The sequence below is a fragment of the Podarcis liolepis genome (genome assembly GCF_965112155.1).
Source record: "Podarcis liolepis genome assembly, chromosome: 3".
NCBI classification, from domain to species: domain Eukaryota; kingdom Metazoa; phylum Chordata; class Lepidosauria; order Squamata; family Lacertidae; genus Podarcis; species Podarcis liolepis.
The window spans coordinates 116147207-116171169 of NC_139557.1; the positions used below are offsets into that span (position 1 = coordinate 116147207).

General features: G+C 44.2%; 1 protein-coding gene and 1 long non-coding RNA gene across 7 annotated transcripts in view; one reads left to right on the forward strand and one right to left on the reverse strand.

The window, feature by feature from the left end:
- Nucleotides 1-3631, reverse strand: part of LOC310702825 — a 13178-nt gene extending 9547 nt beyond the window's left edge. Inside the window, exons 1-2 of the long non-coding RNA XR_014523642.1 lie at nucleotides 3526-3631; nucleotides 2370-2593 (exon numbers count right to left, since the gene is read on the reverse strand). This is a non-coding gene — a long non-coding RNA (uncharacterized lncRNA). The remainder of the gene's footprint in view (nucleotides 1-2369; nucleotides 2594-3525) is intronic.
- A 367-nt stretch (nucleotides 3632-3998) lies between these two features.
- The window catches only part of SANBR (SANT and BTB domain regulator of CSR), a 39484-nt gene continuing 19519 nt past the window's right edge, over nucleotides 3999-23963 (forward strand). For 4 of the 6 annotated variants that reach the window (XR_014523548.1, XR_014523549.1, XM_083494377.1 and 1 more), the window contains exons 1-7: nucleotides 4006-4140; nucleotides 5116-5242; nucleotides 5724-5839; nucleotides 7897-7994; nucleotides 15916-16074; nucleotides 20065-20251; nucleotides 22345-22438. Coding sequence is in view for 3 of the 6 variants with exons in the window: in XM_083494377.1 (XP_083350503.1) it covers nucleotides 15925-16074; nucleotides 20065-20251; nucleotides 22345-22438 (431 nt within the window). In the remaining 3 variants the exon portion in view is untranslated. Of the gene's footprint in view, nucleotides 4141-5115; nucleotides 5243-5723; nucleotides 5840-7896; nucleotides 7995-15915; nucleotides 16075-20064; nucleotides 20252-22344; nucleotides 22439-23963 lie in introns of those variants that run through there. The other 2 variants (XM_083494379.1, XM_083494380.1) reach the window with 2 other exon arrangements.

Here is a 23963-nt window from a genome sequence, read left to right on the forward strand (position 1 = left end):
CTTTTTGTTTTAATAACCATGAACACGAATTTACGGTCATCAGTAAACCTGGCCACATCACTGCTCAATCATAACTACATCATTTATGAACAAGTTAAAAAGCACAGGTCCCAGTACAGATCCTTGGGGGATTCCACTTTCTATTTCTCTCCATTTGAAGAAATGACCATTTATTCCTACTCTTTGCTTCCTGCAACTTAAACGATTCTTGATCCACAAGTGGACCTCTCCTTTTGCTCCTTGACTGCTAAGCTTACTTAGGAGCTTTTGGTGAGCTACTTTGTCAAAGCTTTTTGAAAGTCCAAGTAAACTATGTCAACCAGAGTCAAAATAAAAAAGTTCCTTCCAGTAGCACCTTAAAGACCAACTAAGTTAGTTCTTGGTATGAGCTTTCGTGTGCATGCACACTTCTTCAGATACACTGAAACAGAAGTTGCCAGATCCTTCTATATAGTGAGAAGGTGGGGAGGGGTATTACTCAGAAGGGTGGTGGGAATGGGTGATTGGCAGATAGCTGAGATGAGCCTGTTGACGACTCTTAACGACTGCAATAGGTCTTGCAGGAAAAGGCAAGGGGTGAGAAGGTGAAAAATGGCTTAGTCATGTATAATGAGATAAGAATCCAATGTCTTTGTTCAGACCAGGTCTCTCCATGGTTTTAAGTTTGGTAATGAGTTGCAATTCAGCAGCTTCTCTTTCCAGTCTATTTCTGAAATTCCTTTGTAGTAAAACAGCTACTTTAAGATCTTGTATAGAATGTCCTGGGAGAATGAAGTGTTCTCCTACTGGTTTCTCTGTTTTGTGATTCTTGATGTCAGATTTATGTCCGTTTATTCTTTGGCGTAAGGTTTGGCCTGTCAACCAGATGGCCTGTCAACCAGATCACCTCTATCTAAATGCTTGTTGTCACTCTCAAAGAATTCTAATAGGTTTGTGAGACAGAACTTTTCCTTGTAGAAGCCATACTAGTTCCGCTTCAGTAAGGCTTGTTCTTCTATGTGCTTGTTTATTTTATCTTTAACAATACAGTGGTACCTCGGGTTAATTACTTAATTCATTCCGGAGGTCTGTTCTTAACCTGAAACTGTTCTTAACCCGAAGCACCACTTTAGCTAATGAGGCCTCCTGCTGCCGCCGCACCACCGGAACACAATTTCTGTTCTCATCCTGAAGCAAAGTTCTTAACCTGAAGCACTATTTCTGGGTTAGCGGAGTCTGTAACTTGAAGCGTATGTAACCTGAAGCATATGTAACCTGAGGTACCACTGTACTTTCCACTAGTTTTCTGGGGACAGACATTCAGCTAACTGGCTTGCAATTTCCAGGATTCCCCCAGATCCTTTCTTAAGAATTGGTGTTACATTGGCTACTTTCCAGTTCTCTGGTATGGAGGCTGATCCAAGGGGCAATTTATATATTTTTGTTAGAAGATCAGCAATTTCACATTTTAGTTGGGTACTTGAGAATTCTCAGGTGGTTGCCGTCCAGACCTGGTGATTTGTAGGTTTTTATTCTGTCTATTATTTTGGCTGGAACTTCATATTTTGTCATCTCCGTTCTGTAACAATCCCTTCCTCTGTTCTCTGATATCATGACTTTGTTCATTCATTTTTTACCAAACAGCCAGATAATGTAATTTCCATATAGCTGTCTTCTGATGTTTTCTGTGCATTCCTTCCATGTTTCCCAGACCTGATTTGTGGCAATTATGTTGGTAGCAAAATGTAATTGCAGCTTCAGCCAACCCAGGGTCGACAGAGAAAAGCACTGCTAAGGCTTTTCAGGACTTCTATGCCCTTAAACACCTCCTTTCTTCAGATTCAATCCATTTTATCGCTCCCTGTTGATTATAGCCTGTGTTTGGTGATCTTGACATTACTGGCTTCTATTTTTAAATCCTACATATACCACCAAACATGCACAATGTCACCTCTTGTTGTTTTTTATGTGCCAGAATATTCTAATAAAGAACAGTCACTATTTCAAAATATATTACCCTGTCTTGATTTCAGCTTTAATCTATTCTATCTCATCTGTTCTTGTGAATTATACAGTGGTACCTCGGGTTAAGAACTTAATTCGTTCTGGAGGTCCGTTCTTAACCTGAAACTGTTCTCAACCTGAAGCACCACTTTAGCTAATGAGGCCTCCCGCTGCCGCTGCGCCACCGGAGCACGATTTCTGTTCTCATCCTGAAGCAAAGTTCTTAACCCGAGGTACTATTTCTGGGTTAGCGGAGTCTGTAACCTGAAGCGTCTGTAACCTGAAGCATATGTAACCCGAGGTACCACTGTATAGGGGTGAGTTAATGTTGTTGTTGTTATGTTCTAAGTGGAAAAGGGAAATCTCGCATGCACTTTTTGTCTTACCATAGGGTCGCGCCCAACTTTCCTGCTTCTCGTTTCTTGATTTCCAGTTGCCACACCGACTGTGCCAGGTGTAACTCTTGGTTTGATAGCCCTGACTGTAAGAAGTGATCCAGGACTGCAATGTCTGAATGGTTCGTGGTCTTTAAAAGCATGTCCTCTAACTTTCAAAGTTTGGGATTTCATATGGGTCATTTCCTCTGGTGTCTGCTCTCAGGTAGGCTTACCTATATGTAGAAAAGTAAACAGATGTTGAAAGGTGCAGTATTAATAGATAAAACAAATACATTCACAACATTCTGTTGGTTACACTTTATTGTGCACTGATGGAGAACTTGTGGCCCTCCAGATGTTATTGGATTCCAGCTCTGATCAGTGGCGTAGCGTGGGGGGTGCAAGGGGGGCCGGCCGCACCGGGCGCAACATCTGGGGGTTAGGGGGCACAAATCCACGGGTTAGGGGGCGCAAATTACTTGCCTTGCCCCGGGTGCTCACAAACCACGCTACGCCACTGGCTCTGATCAGCCTCAGGGACGATGGGATCTGTTCTCTGGTGGGCCAAAGGGTCCCCATCCCTGCTCTAGGTAAAGGTAAAGGTACCCCTGCCCGTACGGGCCAGTCTTGACAGACTCTAGGGTTGTGCGCTCATCTCACTCTATAGGCCGGGAGCCAGCGCTGTCCGCAGACACTTTCATGACCAAAAACAGAAGCTACCTAATGTCAACTATGTCGCCTGCTTTTTGAGGGGCTGTGTGGAGGGTAGGGAGAAGCAACATTGGTTAGTAAGCAAAATGTAATACAGTCATACCTTGGATTACAGATGCTTCAGGTTGCGTTTCTTCAGGTTACGAACTGCCAAAACCAGGAAGTACCGGAATGGGTTACTTCCGGGTTTCGGCGATCATGCATGTGCAGAAGTGCTAAATCGAGCTTTGCGCATGCGCAGGAGCGCTGAATCGCAACCCGCGTGTGCGCAGACACGCTGCTGTGGGTTGCGAACACTGCGGGTTGCGAATGTGCATCCTGCACAGATCACGTTCGCAACCCGAGCGTCCACGGTAAATAAATATTATGTATAAATAAATATTATATAATATATACATTATTTATGTATTATATATGATTCGATTATATATATATATATAAAATGAAATCATACATATAATTATATATGTATAAAATAACTTGACGTCAACAGGCGGAGGTTGTGCTGCGAGTGACGTCACGCCGCAGGTAAGGTGGGCCCGGGTGACATCACGACCAAGGACACGTGGGGGGCTTCGCGGAGAGCCCGTCCCGTTACGCGCTCTTTTCCCTTCCCCAAACAGCTCTCGCCTTCCTCCCTTCTTCCCCTTCGGAGAGAGAGAGAGAGAAAGAAAGACGCCTCGAATGAGAGGCTCCGCCGGCGTCGCAGCCGCCGCAGTAGGCCCGATGCCGCCGGTTGCTAGGTGACCGGACGCTGAGGGGGCGGGGCTGCCCGCCGCGGTAGAAGCGAGACGGAGAGAAAGAGAGAGAGCAGAAGGGCGGCAGGGGAAGGGAAGGGACGGGGCCGCTGCACTGCGGCAAAGCCAAGCCGCGGGCGGGCGCTCACGCCCCTCCCGTCCCCGGCCCCTCTCATTGGCCCGTTTGGAGAGAGCGGGTGGCGGGGAAGGGCCGGGCGCGGCGAGAGGATTGGCCGGCGCGGCGTGACTGACAGGGCCGCCTCTCCCGCCCGCCACAACAACCAACCTTTCCTTTTCATGAGGAGAAAAGGGCGGTATAGCGAGTGGGAGAGGTGGGTTGCCAAAGGGAGGGAGAGAAAGGAAAAGAGAGAGGGAGAGAGAGAGAGAGGCAGGCAGGCAGGCAGGAGGAGGAGGTGGGCGAAAGCGCGCGCGGGGTGGGGCTCACTTTAGCCTATGAGAGTGCACCCCCCTGAAAAAAAAACCCTTTTACCTTTATTCTATCAAATAAAAGTTAGCTTGCACTGAAGGTCAGGAGATTCCCTCAGTCGGTGGTTAATTCTAATTAATTTTTTAAAAAATTAATATTGCTGTGTGGTAATCAGGTTTGCTTGGGTAGTTCGCGTGTGTGTGAGAGAGAGACAGGGATAGTGTAGTATTAACTAATTTTATTGAGTGTGGGGTGGTTGTTTTTTGACCCCAAGAGCCAAGAAGTTAGGAACATGGGGAGCCTGCCTTGGACCCTGGGCCCATCCAGTTCAGTATTGCCCACACGGACTGGCAGCAGCAGCGGCTCCCCCCAGGGTTTCAGGCAGGAGATGGAGTTCTGCATCTTGGCCTGGGGGTGGGTTTGAAGTCAGGTAGTTCCTTGGAATAATAATAATAATAATTTATAATAATAATTTATACCCCTCCCATCTGGCTGGGTTTCCCAGGTTGCCAGGTCTTCTTCCAGCTTCCCAACTAGCCGGGCTGCCTCTTGACATAACAAGGAGTAAGGGGGCAACCCTTCGGAGGGGCGTGTGCCTGCATTGCTCTGGGCAAAGCCCTTGAGGGAAGGAGCCTGGGGGGTGATGGATCGCAATGGATATTTCCCTTCCTCCAGCACCCAGGGAGGTGGGGTGGTGCAGGGTGGTGCATGCAGGGAAGAGGGAGATAGGGAAAAGATCCGGTCAGAGGAGCAGGGTGGTGCCACTGCTCAGTTTGGGATGCAAACCTGCCTTAATTATTTCCTTTTTGGAGGCAGAGCTGAATCCATGCGACAGGCGAAGTGATACTCTCTGGCTCTTTGTCTCTCTTTCTCTCCTCAGGATATAATATCTGTCTGGTCCCTTTGGCCCTGCCCTGCCTGCCACTGTGTTTTCCTGAGAGGCGCTTTCATTGCATTTTGGATCCCATCAGTTGGCAGCACTTCGCTTGCGTTGGAGCATCCTTCAGGTAACTAGTGCTAGTTGAGGGGTTTCGTGTTTTTTTGGTCTGCTTTCTGGATAACCTCCGTCCCTTCTTGTCTGTTGTTTATGCAACAAAGAGTTTAGACTCTACAGAAATTTATGAAGCGGTCGTAGCTCCCAGGACCTTTTCAGGATAGGAAAAACACTTATCACTTACCTGTTCTGGGAAAACTTCGATGTTGGTAAGGCTACTGTATTATATTGTAAACTGCCTTGTGATCCTTAGATGAAGGGCAGTATAGAAATTTAATAGATGATAATGATATCTCAGCCACATTGATGCTTTGGGTTGTTTTTTCTTTTTTGTTTTGTATTTGATCAAAAGCTTTGTATCTCAATTGTCATTTTGGATAATGTTCATTAATATTATTTTGTCTAATAATATATTTGATAATGTGCTATCCACATGCTCTTTGTTGGGTCATGTATGCAAGATAATTGACCATTTTTGTTTATTTTGTTTATAGTGAAATAGATTTTTTTCAAAGAAAGAAATTTATGAAGGATGTGAGATTTCAAGGGCCCTTTCTACATTCCAAAGATGCTATTTTCAGCTAGACTGTTGCATTTATAAGAGCTGCAGGTGAGCCGAACAATGTCTGCAGTGAAGTGACGATGTATGGTGGGAAGGAACATTCAAAAAAATATTTTCAGTTTTTGTCCTGAGGCAGTGCCTTTTGTTTCAAGCATGATGGTTTCCTCAGATCGGTTAATATGATTAACCTTGTTTCTGAAAGATACTAACTAAATCTGACACATTACAGATAGGTGACATTAAAGTACGTTTAAATAATTATAATTTTCTTTTATAATCATTTTATTAGGATTTATCTATATAAAACACAAACAAAACGCATACAATAATATATATGTTATTCACTAAATAAGCTTAGAGTTTATAGCTAAATAATTGCACTACTTCATCTTTACAATTTACAAGGTATAGTGAGGAGAGGGGAAGATGATGCATGCAACAAAAACCAGCAATTAAATTATAAGGATAGATCAGATAAATTTTATTTTCCCAGGAAGGTTCTTGCCGTTGTGTTACAGGATATTATTTTCTGTCTCTTTTCCTGTGGCTCGGTGGTCTGAGGTGTTTGCTTTTCTAATACTAAATTCTGCTCCAAAACTTTTTGGAACCAGTAATTGGTTTCAGAGCAGTTCTGGCTTGCTGGGATTTTCTTCCATATAGAAGTGAATTACTCCATTCTGAAGACTCATCTAGCAGCTAGTTTTCTGCTTAGGACACAATAACAAATACAGTGGTACCCCGCAAGACGAACACCTCGCGAGACGAAAAACTCGCAAAACGAAAGGTTTTTTCGTTTTCGAGTTGCCTCGCAAGACGAATTTCCCTATGGGCTTGCTTCGCAAAACGAAGCTTGCCCCGGGGACAGCGGGTCTTCTCTTTTGAAGCAAGGGGCGGCGGGGAGAAGCGATCTTCTCCCCGCAGCCCCAGGTCCGGGGACAGCGGGAAGCGCTTCCCGCTGCCCCCGGACCTCTTTTGAAGCAAGGGGCTGCGGGGAGATCGCTTCTCCCCGTGCTCCGAAGCCGGGCGGGGGGGAGGGAGCACCTTCTGAAGGCAGGCGGGGGGCGAAAGTCTTTGCTCCCCCCCTGCCTGCCTGTCCCGGAGGGCTTTTGAAGGCAGGCGGGGGGGAGCAAAGACTTTCGCCCCCCGCCCGCCTTCAGAAGAGGTCCAGGACCTCTTCTGAAGGCTGGCGGGGGGCAAAAGTCTTTGTCCCCCCTGCCTGCCTTCCCAGGGGCTTTTAAATCGCCCCGGACAGCGGAGAAGTCCTCCGCTGTCCCGGGCCGATTTTAAAATGCCGCCCGCCAGCATTGTAAGATCGCCCGGACAGCGGAGAAGTCCTCCGCTGTCCCGGGGTTTTTTAAAATGCTGGGGGTGGGAAGAAAAGCCCTTGTCCCCCCCCCCCAGCCTTCAGAAGAGGTCCGGGGACAGACTGTCCCCGGACCTGGTCTGAAGGCGGTTTCCCTAGGAACGCATTAATTGATTTTCAATGCATTCCTATGGGAAACCGTGCATCGCAAGACGAAAAAACCGCAAGACGAAGAGACTTGCGGAACGAATTAATTTCGTCTTGCGAGGCACCACTGTAACTGTCATGTGTGTCTTCATTCCTTCTTGCATGCTCCTTGGGCTGTAGCTACAGTAACAAATTTGATACCTTAGATTTAGGAGAAGCTGTTTGCTCTCTGTTTCTGATCCTTTGGCTACAAAGCATCTTTTTAAATTCCTATGCCAACTTTTCTAAAATAAAAAAAAGGTTGCTGATTTGGAAGGAGTAACACAGGATCAAAAATGTGCAAATTTTAAATTAAAGTCATTTTTTATTTAAGCATGTATTGAATAATTGGCTTATTTTGGAAATACTGGATGAAGGGAACTTTCGCCATTTGTTAAGGGCAGTATTTTATCCAGCTATATGATTCCTAGGTATTACAATTCCATAGTACTAAACAAATTATGTAGGTGTATTAAAGGTGATGGATATGGATTTCATTCTTCTAAGTATCACTCTATGATAGGTCATACATTTTTTGTTGTATGGATCATTATATGATGAGTTGGAGAATTTACAATAATATCACTTACTATTATTTTTATTTCTCTTTTTATAGCTTGCCTTTTGGCCCAGACTGAATGAGTTGCTTTATTTCGGACTATACATATATCAATGATTTTCTACTACAAATAAAGTTCATCTTACATAAGAAAGGTATCTGACTAAACTGCATTCCAGTTTTCTTCTCCTTTAAAAATGTTGCCTACTGTTAGGTAAATGTTGTGCAACTGATCCTTGGCTTAGCTATTCAAACATCAGTTTAAAGGCCTCTCTTTTTAAAAAATATTTTTCTTCTAATAACTCACACCTATATATAGCTTACTTTCCTTTCAGAGCTTTTTAAACAAAGAGTGCAAATGAGCTCTGAGACATAACCCAGTTAAGTCACAGAGTTTAGAATGTATTCCTGAAATCAGTTAGTCTTATTGACTCTAAATGTATTTAATTGGAATAACCCCATTGATATGTACTGCTCTTACTTAGGATTGAATTCAAGTCAACTTCAATAATTTGCCACTCAAAGGGCCACAGCTCAGGAGGAGATCATCTCCTTTGCATCTTAAAGGTCCTAGGGTCAATTCCTAGCATCTTCTGTTATGGCTGGGAGACACCCCCATTTCAAATCCTGGAAAGACACTACTAGTCAGTATTACTGAATTAGGTGGCCAAATGGCTTGACTTGGCATAAGGCTGCTTCTTATCTTCCATGTCAGTCATATTTCCATGATCAGTTTGGGTCTGCCTATTCTATGTGCAGAGTGCTCCATCCTCATGCTGAAAATTGATGTGAATTTGCATGCCTTTATAATGGGCAAGATTGGACGTAATTCTAAAGCAAAGTTTAGCATTACAGGAAATGAACCTTAATGATCTTTTGGCTCATGCATTCTCTCTCCCACCCCCCTTTCCACAGCCAAAAAATAGGGGTTTGGAAGTTTTTACTTCTGTCCTAAATAAATAGTTTGCTGTAATCTCTGAACCCAGACAAAATGTGAGTCTTTACTACCATTAGTGAAAACAAGCCATCTTCAAACAATGGGTTTTGAAGCTGGCTTGTCTCCACTCATTCTTGTTAAGATTAACCACAGCTTTAGGATTTTGACATAATGATGAACTCTAGTTAAATCTGAAGTGGAAGCATCCAGTTTCCTCCAGATAGCCCTGGTGATGGAAGGAATTCAGGAGCCTGAGGCTGACTGTCGCTCATCCTCATAACTAATCTCGGTTTGCTGAGCAGTAAACTGATGTGTTCTACATTATGTGCTGCAAACAGCAGTGTATGTTAGGAGTGGCTCTTGAAAGAGGAGCAGGCTATCCCACACAAGTATAAATGGTCATTGTTTGAAACAGCTATAAAGGAGTGCTTGAGTGGATGAAACTGTGTGTCTGCCAGTAACTCTCCCCCCCCCTCCCCCGACACACCTATTTATTCATCTTTTTATATAGAGCCAAATCTAGGTTGCATTTTACAGAGCATGTTGCTGCTAGACAAAAGCTTCATGCCTGTCTGGAACTATCATCGTGTGTCAGAGCACCTGTCATCTTCGCACAGCTAAGATGCCTGATAGTTTGAGAGATGCTGAGGTATTGGGTTTGCTCTGTGTTGAGGCTATGTTAACTGATGTATTTTAATAACTGTCTACAAAGGCTTTTTCATATCGTGGTAATAACTATAGTAAGGAAGCCATGGGATGATAAGGTGCATGCTTTTGGGGAAACTTTAAGGGTGGGTATTTTAGCTGGCTTTAGTTTGCATATTGTCCCAGTGTTGTTGTTGCTGCTGTTGGCATTCATCTAGACCAGGGGTCAGCAAGGTTTACCGGCCATGGGCCGGATCACTCCCATGGAGATCGTCCATGGGCCAGACTGGCGCAGCACGATGCTGGAGATCTCGTCTGCGCATGTCTGTGGTGCCGGAAATTGCTTCTGCGCATGCCCAGATGCCAAAAATCGTGCCTACGCAGAAACAATTTTCGGCATCTGGACATGCACAGATGCGATTTACGGTATCTGTGCGTGTGCAGACGTGATTTCTGGTGCCACTCGGTGAGTCTCCATGCCACGCTGTGCCAGTTTAGCACAGCACGTGGGGGACTCACCGAGCAGGCGGCTCGGTTCGGGGGCAGCTCATGGGCCAGTAAAATAGTCTTTGTGGGCTGCACATTGTCGACCCCTGATCTAGACATCTGGGGATTTGAAAGCCAAGAGGTATGGTTTTATGGAATAATGGCTGACATTGTGGCAACATTTTTGTTAATCACTAATAAGGAACGCAGGTGGCGCTGTGGGTTAAATCACAGAGCCTAGCACTTGCAGATCAGAAGGTCGGTGGTTCGAATCCCCGTGACGGGGTGAGCTCCCGTTGCTCGGTCCCTGCTCCTGCCCACCTAGCAGTTCGAAAGCACGTCAAAGTGCAAGTAGATAAATAGGTACCGCTTTGGCGGAAAGGTGAACGGTGTTTCCATGCACTGCTCTGGTTCGCCAGAAGCGGCTTAGTCATGCTGGTCACATGACCGGAAGCTGTATGCTGGCTCCCTCGGCCAATGAAGCGAGATGAGCGCCGCAACCCCAGAGTCTGTCACGACTGGACCTAATGGTCAGTGGTCCCTTTACCTTTACTAATAAGGAAACCAAACAGTACAAATGGATTCAAGATGGCTCCTATTCTATTAATGTCTCCTTAGTATTTGTACAAAACTAGGGAACTTTCAGCACCATAGAAAGCATTCTCTGACTACACTCTCTCTCAGGGTACATTGTAAGAAAGGAACCACATCTTCTCCCTCAGTTAAGTGATTGGGCCTGTCCCCTCTATGAAAATTTTATTTGTGATGAAATGGATATGGGCGGGGTCTAATCCTAGCACAAAGAGTCAAAGCTGTGCTGCTGCTTCATTCTTTCCTGAGCTGTTGATGCTGCGAGTCTTGCAGAAGATGTGGGGGTGGGTGAATCCTCATGTTATATGAAGATGTCCTGTCTTCTGAGTAACTGAGCAAGGCAAGGTAGTTATTTCAGCAGAGTGCTTTATTACACCTGGAGAAGGAGGTGGTAGCAGGTGTTGGGCCTGGTTGTGTTACAGGTTAGGCAGGATTAAAAAAAAAAAGATCAAGGGTAAGTCTCAGGTCTGGTTTTGTGAACTTTTTGAAGCTCACTGCTGCTGTCCTGACAGAATTGCTTGTGGCAAGTTAGGAACAACTACAGTGGTGCCCCGCAAGACGAATGCCCCGCAAGGCGGAAAACCCACTAGACGAAAGGGTTTTCCGTTTTGGAGGTGCTTCGCAAAACGAATTTCCTATGGGCTTGCTTCGCAAGACGACAATGCCTTGCGAGTTCCTGCTGGTTTTTTTCCCTTTCTCCCCCTTTTTCTAAGCCGCTAAGCCGCTTATCAGCTGATCCGATCAGCAGATAAGCCGCTAAAAGCCGCTAATAGCGCTAATCCGTCAATGGGCTTGCTTCGCAAGACGAAAAAACCGCTAGACGAAGAGAATCACAGAACGGATTCTTTTCGTCTTGCGAGGCACCACTGTATTTTATTTGTAGATGCAGCTTCCTCTGAGCTGGAAATGAGTGTTTGTTTATAGCCCTACTGCATACATGTCCTATTCCTACTACAAACAAGATGCACTCTTCTTTTGTTACTTGGCTGTCTGGAGAACCTATATGAATTAGTTATATGCTACTAGCAAAGTGTTTTCTTGACCCCTTTTATGCCCTTGGAGCACGTGTGGACAGAGATCCAGAAAACTACTTCAGGAAGCAGAACATTTGCTTTATGCCCAAAACTAAAAATTCCCCTTGAAAACCCATTGTTTTTAAAGAGGACTCCTATTTCAAAAGTTCAGAGTCTCTTTGGTTTTACAAAACAGGCAGTGACCATTGCCTTTCTTTAACCTCCCTTTTGCACTGAAAATTTTGGTGAGGGCTGGCCTCTGATTCAAATTGCAGCCTCTCTGTACCCTTGCTTTTCTGAACGCTCTGAAGCCTCACCTTGTCTGTAATATAGGGAAGAACCATGCTGTGCATGTTTGCTTTAAGGATTAATGTGACAATGCACATGAAGTGCTCTGAGTATTTTCTTTTCTTTTTTTGGTGGGGGGGGGGCGGGGGAGTAATCTTCATTATTGAAATCAGTTGAGGACCAAGCTGTGTGGTCTGTAAATGCAATCCCATTATATTTAATGCTACTGCACTGCAGAAGTTTCAGTGGCAATGTAATATACTGTTTTTTCCCTGATCCTTCAGCAGTAATCAGGCCCTGTCCTCCTCTAAATGAGAGACTGGATTACTTCTGAATGAGGAAGTAAGCCTTATGTATGTATCAGTGCTGCCCAGTATATAGAGGATTGAATTTTATTTGTTTTATTTCTAGCTATTTAAGTTCCTTATTTAAGTTATTTATATGGTGACATCAGTATTCATGGCACTGTAAAAGAGTATAAAAATATAATTTGTAGTAATCTAAAATGTCACGTGGAAAAACAGAGGAAAATGAGAAAGTAGAGACAGGGATGAGTAGGAAAGCAGTATCAACTGCACTTGCTTAGGCTTTGTTATAAACTGAACTAAAAGCCTATGATGTTTACAAGTCATTCAATCTTCTAAATTCAGCTGCTCACTAGTTATGGTTAGCAGGGTCAGACTTTTTTTTTTTACCAGCTGCAAAATTACAGAAATAATTCAAAAGCTTGATGTAACCCACAAAAAACAATATGTTTGTCTCATTTAGTCTTCTGTAATTTTGATACCTGAGTAATGGGTATGCTATAGGAGGAACTTTTCTGGCTGCTTTGCAACTTTCAAAGCCTGCAGTCATCATTGGATAATGTGCTGCTGGATGAGGGAGAGACATTTTCTGGTGGCTTAAAGTTAAAGTAAAAAAGAGAAAGAAACTTTGCTTACGTGGGGATCCAGGGCACAGTCCTTCAATGGCCTTCAATGGCTGCGCTCGTTTCTCTCTGATCGGGGACAGAGGGTGGCGCTTGGGGGGGAATTGTCATCGCGTCACTCCTTGGTGTGTGGAGTGCCTCAGGGTGCGATTCTCTCCCCGATGCTTTTTAACATCTTTATGCGCCCCCTCGCCCAGCTTGTCCGGAGTTTTGGGCTGGGTTGCCATCAGTATGCTGATGACACCCAACTCTATCTGTTGATGGATGGCCATCCTAACTCGGCCCCAGACACACTGACCAGATGTCTGGAAGCTGTGGCTGGATGGTTACGTGGGAGCCGGTTGAAGTTAAATCCTTCGAAGACAGAGGTCCTCTGGCTGGGGCGGGACGATATGGGATCGAGGGGGCAACTCCCATCTCTTGCGGGGGTGCAATTAGTGCCAGCACCATCCGTTAAGAGTTTGGGTGTAATCTTCGATACCTCCCTCTCTATGGAGGCGCAGATTACAGCTATAACAAAGGCGGCATTTTTCCATCTCCGCCAAGCTAAGCAGTTGGCCCCTTATCTCTCTCGCCCTGACCTAGCCACTGTGATCCATGCGACGGTCACCTCCAGACTGGATTATTGTAACTCGCTTTACGTGGGGCTGCCCTTGAGACTGACCCAGAAACTCCAGCGGGTGCAGAATGCCGCAGCGAGACTCCTTACGGGGTCTTCGCTGCGGGATCACATTCATCCGGTGCTATACCAGCTGCACTGGCTCCCGGTGGAGTACAGGATCAGGTTTAAGGTGCTGGTTTTAACCTTTAAAGCCCTATACGGCCTAGGACCCTCGTACCTACGGGACCGCCTCTCCTGGTATGCCCCACAGAGAAACCTACGGTCTACAAATAATAACACCCTCAAGGTCCCAGGCCTCAGAGAGGTTAGGCTGGCCTCAACTAGAGCCAGGGCCTTCTCGGCTGCAGCTCCAACCTGGTGGAATGCTCTGTCACAAGAGACTAGGGCCCTGCGGGATCTGACATCTTTCCACAGGGCCTGCAAGACAGAGTTGTTCCGCCAAGCTTTTGGTCAGGGCACAGCCTGACTCCCTCCTCCGGCAACCTGCACAGAATTTTGTTTAATCGGTTGCCATCAATTTGATTTTAACTAATTTTTATAATGAAATATTTTTAGAATGTGTTATTATTTGATTGTTATTTGACTGTTGTTAGCCGCCCTGAGCCCGGCTCGGCTGGGGAGGGCGGGATATAAATAAAATTTATTATTATTATTATTATTATTATTTTTCTAGGATGATATGTCTCTCTGGACAGAATAAATGTAATAGAGTTGCCAATGGATAGAAGTTCGCAACTTCGGTTTTACAATGAATACTTGTGAGATAAAATAAAATCCAAACTGTGCATTTGAATTTGCTGCATCATGGAACTGGAATTAATGTTTCTCTCCCCCATCCCTGGCTGTTTTTCTCCTTCCTGAATTTTCACATGGTTGCTTTCTGCTGTGATTCATTATTTAAGAAATGGGGGACTATAAATAGCAGCACATAGCAGTTTCCTACTGAGAAGCATTTTTCTCCCCTTCCATTGTAGGTGTCAAAATGGAAGACTTGCACTGTGTCTACGCAGGGTAAATCTTAACATATGAAGAAATTATATTCTTCGTTTTATTTTTTAATATTGGTATAGGATAGCAGTTGTCAAACTGTTGGGGAAATACCTTGAGTTTCTCAGAAGCTCATCAGGCTTCCATCAGTGACAAAGTTAGCAATGTTGCTTGCTCAACATTATTAGTGTTTCCATGTGCAACCCATAGCATTGTGGTGGGTCAGTGTATTCTGCAGCATGCTCTCAATTCCAGTGGGTTGATGGTGGTGCCTAGCAGAACTGAACAATGTTTCTCATGAACTGAGTGTGTTTCCTGAACATTTGTCTGGATTAAGCACGGATACGTGTTAGCCACGAAGGAAATTCTTGGCAGACAAGCTGATGTGGAAAAGGTTCTGTCAATGATAAAAGTTTGAAAACCACAGCTGTAGGATACTGCTTTTTAAAACTATGTAATAAAATAGGGTTCTTTTTGATTCAAGTGTAGTTTTATTTCCTGTTTTCTTTTTATTGGAATCCGGATTTTAATATCAATAACAGTGTTTAACCTTACTGCTGTTTGGATAACTTTCACTAGTTTAATCCAACTGCCTGAGAAGCTGAAGTCACCTCAAAGATTGTATAGCTGTATTTTGGCTATGTGTATGTAGTTAATGAACCAATTTAGGCCCAAATATAGCTAGAGTGCTAGAAGCCAAAAAGGCTCCCTGTGGGCTGGACTTACAAAAGCTCTTAATTGCTTAGCAGACTCTTCATTACATTAGCATTTCTCATGCCAGTGCTGCCTAGCTTTTGGGAACAGGCAGAGGAAGTAACTATGTGATGGGAGTTGTCATGAAACACTGGAAATTACTGCGTGCTCATAGGAAGAGTATTGAATGCTCAAGGAGGTGGAACTGGCAGCAGAACAGATATGGTAATGCTGCCTCATTCAGGAACTCCCTGCTTCTTGAGTGCTGGTGATGTTTAGACCTCCATTTGACTCTGTATGGAGAATCCCAAAGCAGTTCATGTTTTTGGTGTTTGCTGCTGCCAAATTCTTGGAAGGCTCCAGAAAACCACTCACAGGATCAGGCAAACAGGCTGGTGATTCACTATCTCTGACCTTAAAGAAAGAGAAGTTAACATTTCTTATGATTGTGGGCGTTTTTCTGAATAAATGATATGCTTATGGGGGTGTACCGTTTGAGACGTTTGCAGGTGCATGTGTATAGAGGTAGATGAAAGACAGAGCAACAGTTTGAAGTCTGAATTTATGGAGGATCCTACAGAGAGCCATGAATTGGCTGAAGCATCCCCAGGGTGCAGACACTCTCTTTGAGAACTTGTTTAACAGTGATATTTTCTTTAGTAGAACGTAAATACTTACATACCTCTATTGGTATATTTGTTGAAAGTCTGTTCATGAGTAAGGCAAAACATACACAGCTAAATTTGGGTGCTGGCCATGTAATTACTTTGTCTAAGAAGCGTGAAGCGAATTGAACTGATGGCAGCTAATGTACATTTAAGACAACCAAAGTTGTTAAAGGAAAGTGCAATTATGTGTGTTTCTTTTTTCATGTCTTTCTTTCTAGTGCCAAAAAATGAGCCGTGGATATTCAGAAAACAATAACTTCCCATACGACAATAATCAAATGGTTTTGGATATGATCCTCTGCTCTTTATTCAGTGTCCCTCAGCCTATCAATTGGGACAACGTGGCAAGGCTGGTTCCAGGCTATTCATCTCGAGAGGTACGTGTTCCCTTATTTTGTAATGTAGCTTTTATTCATTTTGATCTTTGAACTGTTTAACATGGTTGCATTGAGATAGTGGTGATGATGATTTATTATTTATTGTGCATCTGGCTGGGTTTTCCCAGCCACTCTGGGCTGCTCCCAACAGAACATTAAAAGCACAATCAAACATCAAACATTAAAAACTTCCCTAAACAGGGCCATTTTCAGATGTCTTCTAAAAGTCAGGTAGTTGTTTATTGCCTTGACATCTGCTCGGAGGGCGTTCCACAGGGCGGGAGCCGCCACCGAGAAGACTCTCCACCTGGTTCCCTGTAACCTCACTTCTCGCAGGGAGGGAACCGCCAGAAGGCCCTCAGAGCTGGACCTCAGTGTCTGGGCTGAATGATGATAAATGAAGATAAAGCTTTATTTACATTAGAGCGTATGACATGCAACAATCACATAAAATTAAAAATAAAACTAAAAGCACAGTAAACACTCAGATAAAGATAAATGGTATTTTGTATCAATAAAAACTGGAATTATTTATAGGAAGGGGGAAGGAGGGGAAGGGAAAAGATATTTACTTCATGTACTTCAGACTGTGCTGCAAACTAAGGGTGCTGTTCTAACACATGCCTCATTATTTGTGTAATCAATAAAGTCCCACAAGAATGTGTAATAATAGTTGTTTCTTTTGGCCTTAAAGAGGACTAAAGAGCAGAGAATCATTGAACTGATGGCAGCTAATGTACAATTAAACACAACCAAAGTTGTTAAAGGAATCACGCCTAAAGTCAAATCCAACATTTGTGCTCAGTCATAAACCAGCTGAGAGAAAATCCTTTTGCTCCCTTAGCAGTGTTTTCATGCTTGACAGTCTTCCAGGCACCTAGACCTCACATTTATTTTATGTTGCACATGGACGCTGTGAAGAATCACATGTATATTACAGCCAGTGTGGATTTGTTTCTGTGGTAGAAGCCTATTTTTAAAATCATAACGCAAGGCAAACAAACCTGCCCTGAAGCCCCCAACAACAACAAAAGACCCAGACCCAGAAGGTGCAAAGTAAAAGAGATAAGACAGTAGGAGGCTGAACAGAAGGTTGATTTAAGAAACTATACAAAGAATTAAGGTGACCCGGAAACTACAACTAATCCAGAATGCGGCAGCCAGACTGGTGACTGGGAGTGGCCGCCGAGACCATATAACACCGGTCTTGAAAGACCTACATTGGCTCCCAGTATGTTTCTGAGCACAATTCAAAGTGTTGGTGCTGACCTTTAAAGCCCTAAACGGCCTCGGTCCAGTATACCTGAAGGAGCGTCTCCACCTCCATCGTTCTACCCGGACACTGAGGTCCAGCACCGAGGGCCTTCTGGTGGTTCCCTCACTGCGAGAAGCCAAATTACAGGGAACCAGGCAGAGGGCCTTCTCGGTAGTGGCGCCCTCCCACCAGATGTCAAAGAGAACAACAACTACCAGACTTTTAGAAGACATCTGAAGGCAGCCCTGTTTAGGGAAGCTTTTAATGTTTGATGTATCACAGTATTTTAATATTCTTTTGGAAGCCGCCCAGAGTGGCTGGGGAAGCCCAGCCAGATGGGCGGGGTATAAATAATAAATTATTATTATTATTATTATTATTATTATTATTATTATTATTATTATTATTATTATTAACTTTGAAGAAATTTTGACTTAAAGAACCCTAAGGCATTCAGATCAGATACCATTTAATTTACTGTTGTTATCATGTCTATTAAATATTACTTTGACTGCCAGGTCTAGAAGCTCCATTGTGCTCATTCATGATGTGTGATGGCTTCTATACCTTCCAGTGTTGAATGGTGAGGCATAAAACAAAGCTGATTTTAAGTATTGTATGGGAGGAACACTTTCCATTGACCCTTCTGCTGCACAGACTTCCACTTCTACAAAGTTTCTATCAATCTAACAAAGAGTCAGCACTAGTTATCCACTGTGACATCACTTGTTTGCTCTGCTGCTTCTGAAAAGAATGTTTGTTTATGGAGTTCTGGAAAGTTGTGGTGCTCTATAAGGATGATCCAAGTTCTGAATACTTCTCAAGCACCTTCCCTACTCATGTGACTGGCTAGCAATATTAGGGGAAGGTTTCAGTTGGATTAGTCTTAGTCTTCTAACTGTACTTTCACTGAAGGTGGGTACAGTGGTACCTTGATTTACGAACTTAATCCGTTCCGGAAGTCCATTCTTAAACCAAAGCGTGCTTTTCCCATAGCAGCGGGGGACTCAGTTTACAAATGGAACACACTCAGCAGAATGCAGAACATGTTCTGCTTCCAAGGCAAAGTTCACAAACCAAAACACCTGCTTCCAGGTTTGCAGCGTTCTTAATCCAAGTTGTTCATAAACTAAGCTGTTCTTAAACCAAGGTACAACTGTACCTAATGGAGAAGGCAAGTGTTCTCAGCTTGTGAATGTATTGAGATCATGGTAGTAGCACTGCTCAGGCAGCTGAGGTCCTAGTTTGTCCAGCTGCCATCATAGATAATAATAATAATAATTTATTATTTATACCCCGCCCATCTGGCTGGGCTTCCCCAGCCACTCTGGGCGGCTTCCAAAAGAATATTAAAATACTATAATACATCAAACATTAAAAGCTTCCCGAAACAGGGCTGCCTTCAGATGTCTTCTAAAAGCCTGGTAGTAGTTGTTCTCTTTGACATCTGGTGGGAGGGTGTTCCACAGGGAAGGCGCCACTACCGAGAAGGCCCTCTGCCTGGTTCCCTGTAACTTGGCTTCTCGCAGTGAGGGAACTGCCAGAAGGTCCTCGGTGCTGGACCTCAGTGTCCGGGTAGAGATGGGGGTGGAGACGCTCCTTCAGATATACTGGACCAAGGCCGTTTAGGGCTTTAAAGGTCAGCACCAACACTTTGAATTGTGCTCGGAAACGTACTGGGAGCCAATGTAGGTCTTTCAAGACCGGTGTTATGTGGTCTCTGCGGTCGCTCCCAGTCACCAGTCTAGCTGCCGCGTTCTGGATTAGTTGTAGTTTCCGGGTCACCTTCAAAGGTAGCCCCACGTAGAGCGCATTGCAGTAATCCAAGCGGGAGATAACCAGAGCATGCACCACTCTGGCGAGGCAGTCCGCAGGCAGATAGGGTCTCAGCCTGCGTACCAGATGGAGCTGGTACACAGCTGCCCTGGATACAGATTTGACCTGTGCCTCCATGGACAGCTGTGAGTCCAAAATGACTCCCAGGCTGCGCACCTGGTCCTTCAGGGGCACAGTTACCCCATTCAGGACCAGGGAATCCTCCACACCTGCCCGCCTCCTGTCCCCCAAAAACAGTACTTCTGTCTTGTCTGGATTCAACCTCAATCTGTTAGCCGCCATCCAACCTCTGGATCTGGGCCTTAGTTTTTCTATCACTGTTGCCTTTTCCTTCTGAGAGAGAAGAGAGGCATTTATGTCTCATAGAATCTTCTTGCTTGATAAAAATTCTATACCTATGGAAGATCATGTACATGTTTGCTGGGAAGGACCCTTTCCTCTTTGTACTCTTTGACAAGTCCTCAAGTGCCCTCAGGGGATGCTGTTATCCTCATCTGAGAGAATAACTGACTGTTATATTGAGTTAGCAGTACTATAAAGTAATTAAACTTCAGTTTGCAACCTAATAGTAAGTCCTCTAAGACCAGCAAAAAATGGCTTCATTATGCTGTCTAAACACAGCATCTCAAATTATGATGTATGATGTTACACCATGGGCTATGAAATGGGGCTTTAGCTCAGAGGAAGGACATGCCCTTCACACTGAAAAAGCTGCCAGATTCTTGGGTGCCAACAAAAAACATAGAAACCAGGCTTAAAGGCTTAGGCACTAGCTCTGCACAAGGTTAATATCAGTTGTTGTTTATTTAGATCCCCGGAGATGAGCATCTATGTCCTAGGCATACCTGGGATTTCTTCCAACTAAAACTGAAAATCCCTCCTCTTTTATCTTCTGGCAGTGTGCAAAAAGGTTTGACGAACTGAAAAGCAGTGGGAGTTCTCCAGTTGATAACCAGTACAGTCCACTAATGGCCAGTGGTGGGAGCCCTATGGAAACACTGGCTGGTTATATCAAATCATCGCTTCTTGATTCCCAGGAAGAGTTACAAGAACCTCCTAGTGAAAAAGATGCAATTTCTGTAAATGGTAGGCTTTCAGGCAGTTCTGCTACTGCATTCAAAACATTGTGCATGCTAGGTTTCATCCATTTGAAATCCTTAACCTGTTCCGAGCAGAGTCAGCTAGTAACCCTTAAAGTGCAGGTGCTCATCATAAGTATTGGTCTCTAAATTACAATCCCTTCCTGTAGTTTACCTATTTACTTTTCAAAGTCTCAGTTAACTGGTGGTTTAATATAATTAATTGTTATTTCATTGTAACTTTGCCTTGAACTGTACAGTGGCCTTTTTGAAAGCTAATACACTTGTATAAAAGAACCAAAGGTGAAATGGCTTATTGTGGGTTGAGCTTTTATCATTTATCAAATGTGCCTGCAAAAACTCAGGTTGCAACAAGCCACATATAATAAAACCATATGATAAACCAGCTAACTCCCTGAGCTGTCTTTGAACTGTGTTACTACAGTGGACAATAGGAAGATCCCAGGTTTGTGCTCTAGTTTGGGGTGAAAGGTCTTGAAGAGTCCATCAGCCCAATGCAGCATGGCAGATGGTCAGCAATGATAGGATTTCCCCTGTTCTAGTTAAGCAGGCCTGTGAGCTGTCTCTGCCGAAGACCATGCCACTTGCACATGGGAGTAGACTAGTGACTCAGCAGAGACCGCATACAAAGTGTGTTTTATGGCTGAAAAGGAGGAGAAGGAAAAGAGCCAGAGATGCACAGCAGTGAAATCGTGGTGGGGCTGAGTGGTAGAGAGGCAGGTGGTGCAAGGGAGAGAAGCAGAAGCATAGTGAGCATGTGATAATACATAGACCATGGGAGAAGAGAAAAGAGCTGAATGAAATCAAGAGCCACGCCAGAGGGAGGGCATGAAGTTGTGCTGTGGAAGGGACAGTCTCCCAGTGAAAAGTAGATTCTAAATTTGTCTCAATGGGTTAGGTGGCAGGAGGAATTGGAGTTAGGTGGCAGGAGGAGCATTGAAATTTACCTTTGGTTGCAAGCCTCCAGTTAGTATATGAATGCCCCAGGGCAATTCTTAATCTGCCTTGTTCAGAACTTACTGCTCTTGGGTTTTGTTTCTCTTGAATGCTCTCTGAGACTTAGCATTAAGTATATTCCTAATGGGAAAGTGAATATTATTGGACACTCCTACAGTGGGCTTGTTCATGAACCTTTTAAAGAGAAAATCCAGATAACAGGAACCTTCTGTCTCCATGTTTGGTACTTTAACAAGGAACCTTCAATGTAGGAAGTTGTTTTGGGGGTGGATGAAAGGCAAGATACCAGGCTCCACTGTGTTGTGTTTGTGTGTGTGTGTGTGTGTGTGTGTGTGTGTGTGTGTTTAAAAAAGCTATACTTTTCCTTTTGGCTGTATGGACATCAGGCAGAGGAATCCCAGTATTAATGGCATTACGATGTCTGTTACTGCTCTCCAAAAGAGAAGTGTAAAAGAGAAGGTCAAACACATAGCCATGACAGTTTTGTTATTGTTTGTAATACCATTGATTTATTGATTGCCTTCTAAACAACTGCCTCAAGGCGATTTACACATAATTAAAACACAAAAACAGCAAATACTTTTAAAACGAGACCGAAACTTTAACAAAGTAAACACTTGTGCTAAAGACCTACTTATTCAACAGGCAAAGCCTGTTGAAACAAAATTGTCTTTGATTGTTTCTGGAAGGTGCAGTTAGTTGGTGACTGTTGTCTCTTGACAGGAATGCATTATTCTGTGGAACTGGGGCAGCCACCTTAAAAGCCCTGCTCCGCGTTACTGTGGAGCAGGCTTCTGAGGTCCTTGGGAACTGGCAGGAGAAACTCTCCCACAGACTTAAGCGATTTTACATCCTCCTTTTTTGTATGTGTGGACATGCACAGGGTGACTGAAAGGATTAATCCCTCAATTCCTCTATATGTTTCCACCTGGACTGGATTGATTTTAAAAGCCAGCCTTTCCTTAAAGGAGTGTGTGTGAAAAGGATCCATCTAGTAAGTAAGTGGACAGCTCCCTTAGATCGCACTTTCCTCTAGGCATAGGGCTACCACTTACCAGGCGAAAATGAGAAGACCGTCTCAGCACTGTGTCTTAATGCTTTTTCTCCCCGCTTGCATTTAAGGAAGGCCAAGTGTAGCTTCCTCAAGGAATTGCTCTGCAGAAAGTGAGAAGGGCCCTGCACATAAAGGTGGAGAAAATGCTGATGAAACACAAGGGTAGGAAGATGGTTGTTTGATTTTGGGAAAGCTAGATAAACCTGAATCTTCGACATTCGTTTGTTCTCTTCTACGCTTGGATTGTAGCTGTGTATTTGTGGGATTTCTATTGGGTGGGTGAAGGATTGTGGGGGGGGGGGCGGGAGAGTTACGTTGGCCTCATTTTTTAACAAAAATTTAGACAAACAGTAAATGAGGATAAGCTCTTGTGAAAGAGTACCTTCAGGGACTGGAAGGCATTAAAATGCTGGTAGCTTCTCTCTAAAACTGGCACTCCTTTCAGGTTTGGAATCTGTAGTATCCTGGAACCTCTAAGCTTCCCATAGGGTTTTTTTGCCTTCTATTTGGAAGAAATGGCTGTTAAGTGCAGCTTGGAGATAGATTTAGAGAAGTAAATGTTTAGCCTTGGCTGGGTGGGACAATGCTCCCTTGTGTGCTAACTTGACATGTGGAAGCAGTCAGTGGGGTGTGTTTCTGTATCCCCTCTTCCGTTAAATGTAGGCAACCTTTCACTTCCTTTGTCATGAATAATAGATCATCTGTTGTGGTGGTAAATGGTATAAAATATGAATGCCTGTTTCCCCACCCCCTGCCCTCCATTCAGCCATCTTGCAAAGCTTCTCCATCACCTTCGTAAAAAGGCTTGCGTAGTGATGTTGCCTTCATCCTGCTGTCGTTTCCGCTGTGAACCCTGAAAATATATGCCGTGTGTTCACAGGCGCGTTGTAGAGCAGCGGTTTTCAAAACTGGCCCAGGTACTTTTCCACTGTGACTGATGCTCACTTTGAGGAACACCTGGCAGCTTTCCTTGCAAGACAGCTGCTCTCCTAACCTTTCTACATTCTTGGTTCCCCTGGGGAGACAGCGAGGGGGTCAACAGACCTCAGACCTGGCCCAACACCCTCCTTGCTTTTAATAAACACAGATTACCAGATAGGAGATGGCAGAGAATCCTCTGCCAGTAGAGGTTAATATATGGATGGCTCTTTGCTTGGAAATCACTTTTGCAAAGCTTGCAGGAAGACACCAGTCTCTCTCACCCTAATCAAGCAAGTTCTGCCAGGCATGAAGGTTCCATTTAATAAGTATACACTTATTTTCACTGTCAGTGAGACCTTCCCTGTTCATTTCAATTGTGGTTTGGGGACCTCTGGCCTAAGGGTCAGATGCAGCTCCCTGCTTAATTTCATTGGACGTTTCCAGAGACTTTACAAAGCAGCAGTTTGGGGCTGAGGATGGCGTAGAAGGAAAGAGCTTGGCAACAGTCCAGTACTATCTTCCTAGGTGTTGTAACATTTATATTTATCATAATAAAATTATCTGTAATAGCCTGTGATACAGTTCATTAATATTTGTGTGTGGCACCTGATTGCCCACCTGTGTGGGACATAGGCCCCTGGTAGAAAAAGGGTTCTCCACTCCTGAATAAAGCAGAAGAAATACCTTTCTGCTTTTGTGGAATGCCATTTTTCCTTTCTCTTTGCCCCTGTCTGCGACTAGAAAGGCAACGTGCATCCATTGAAAA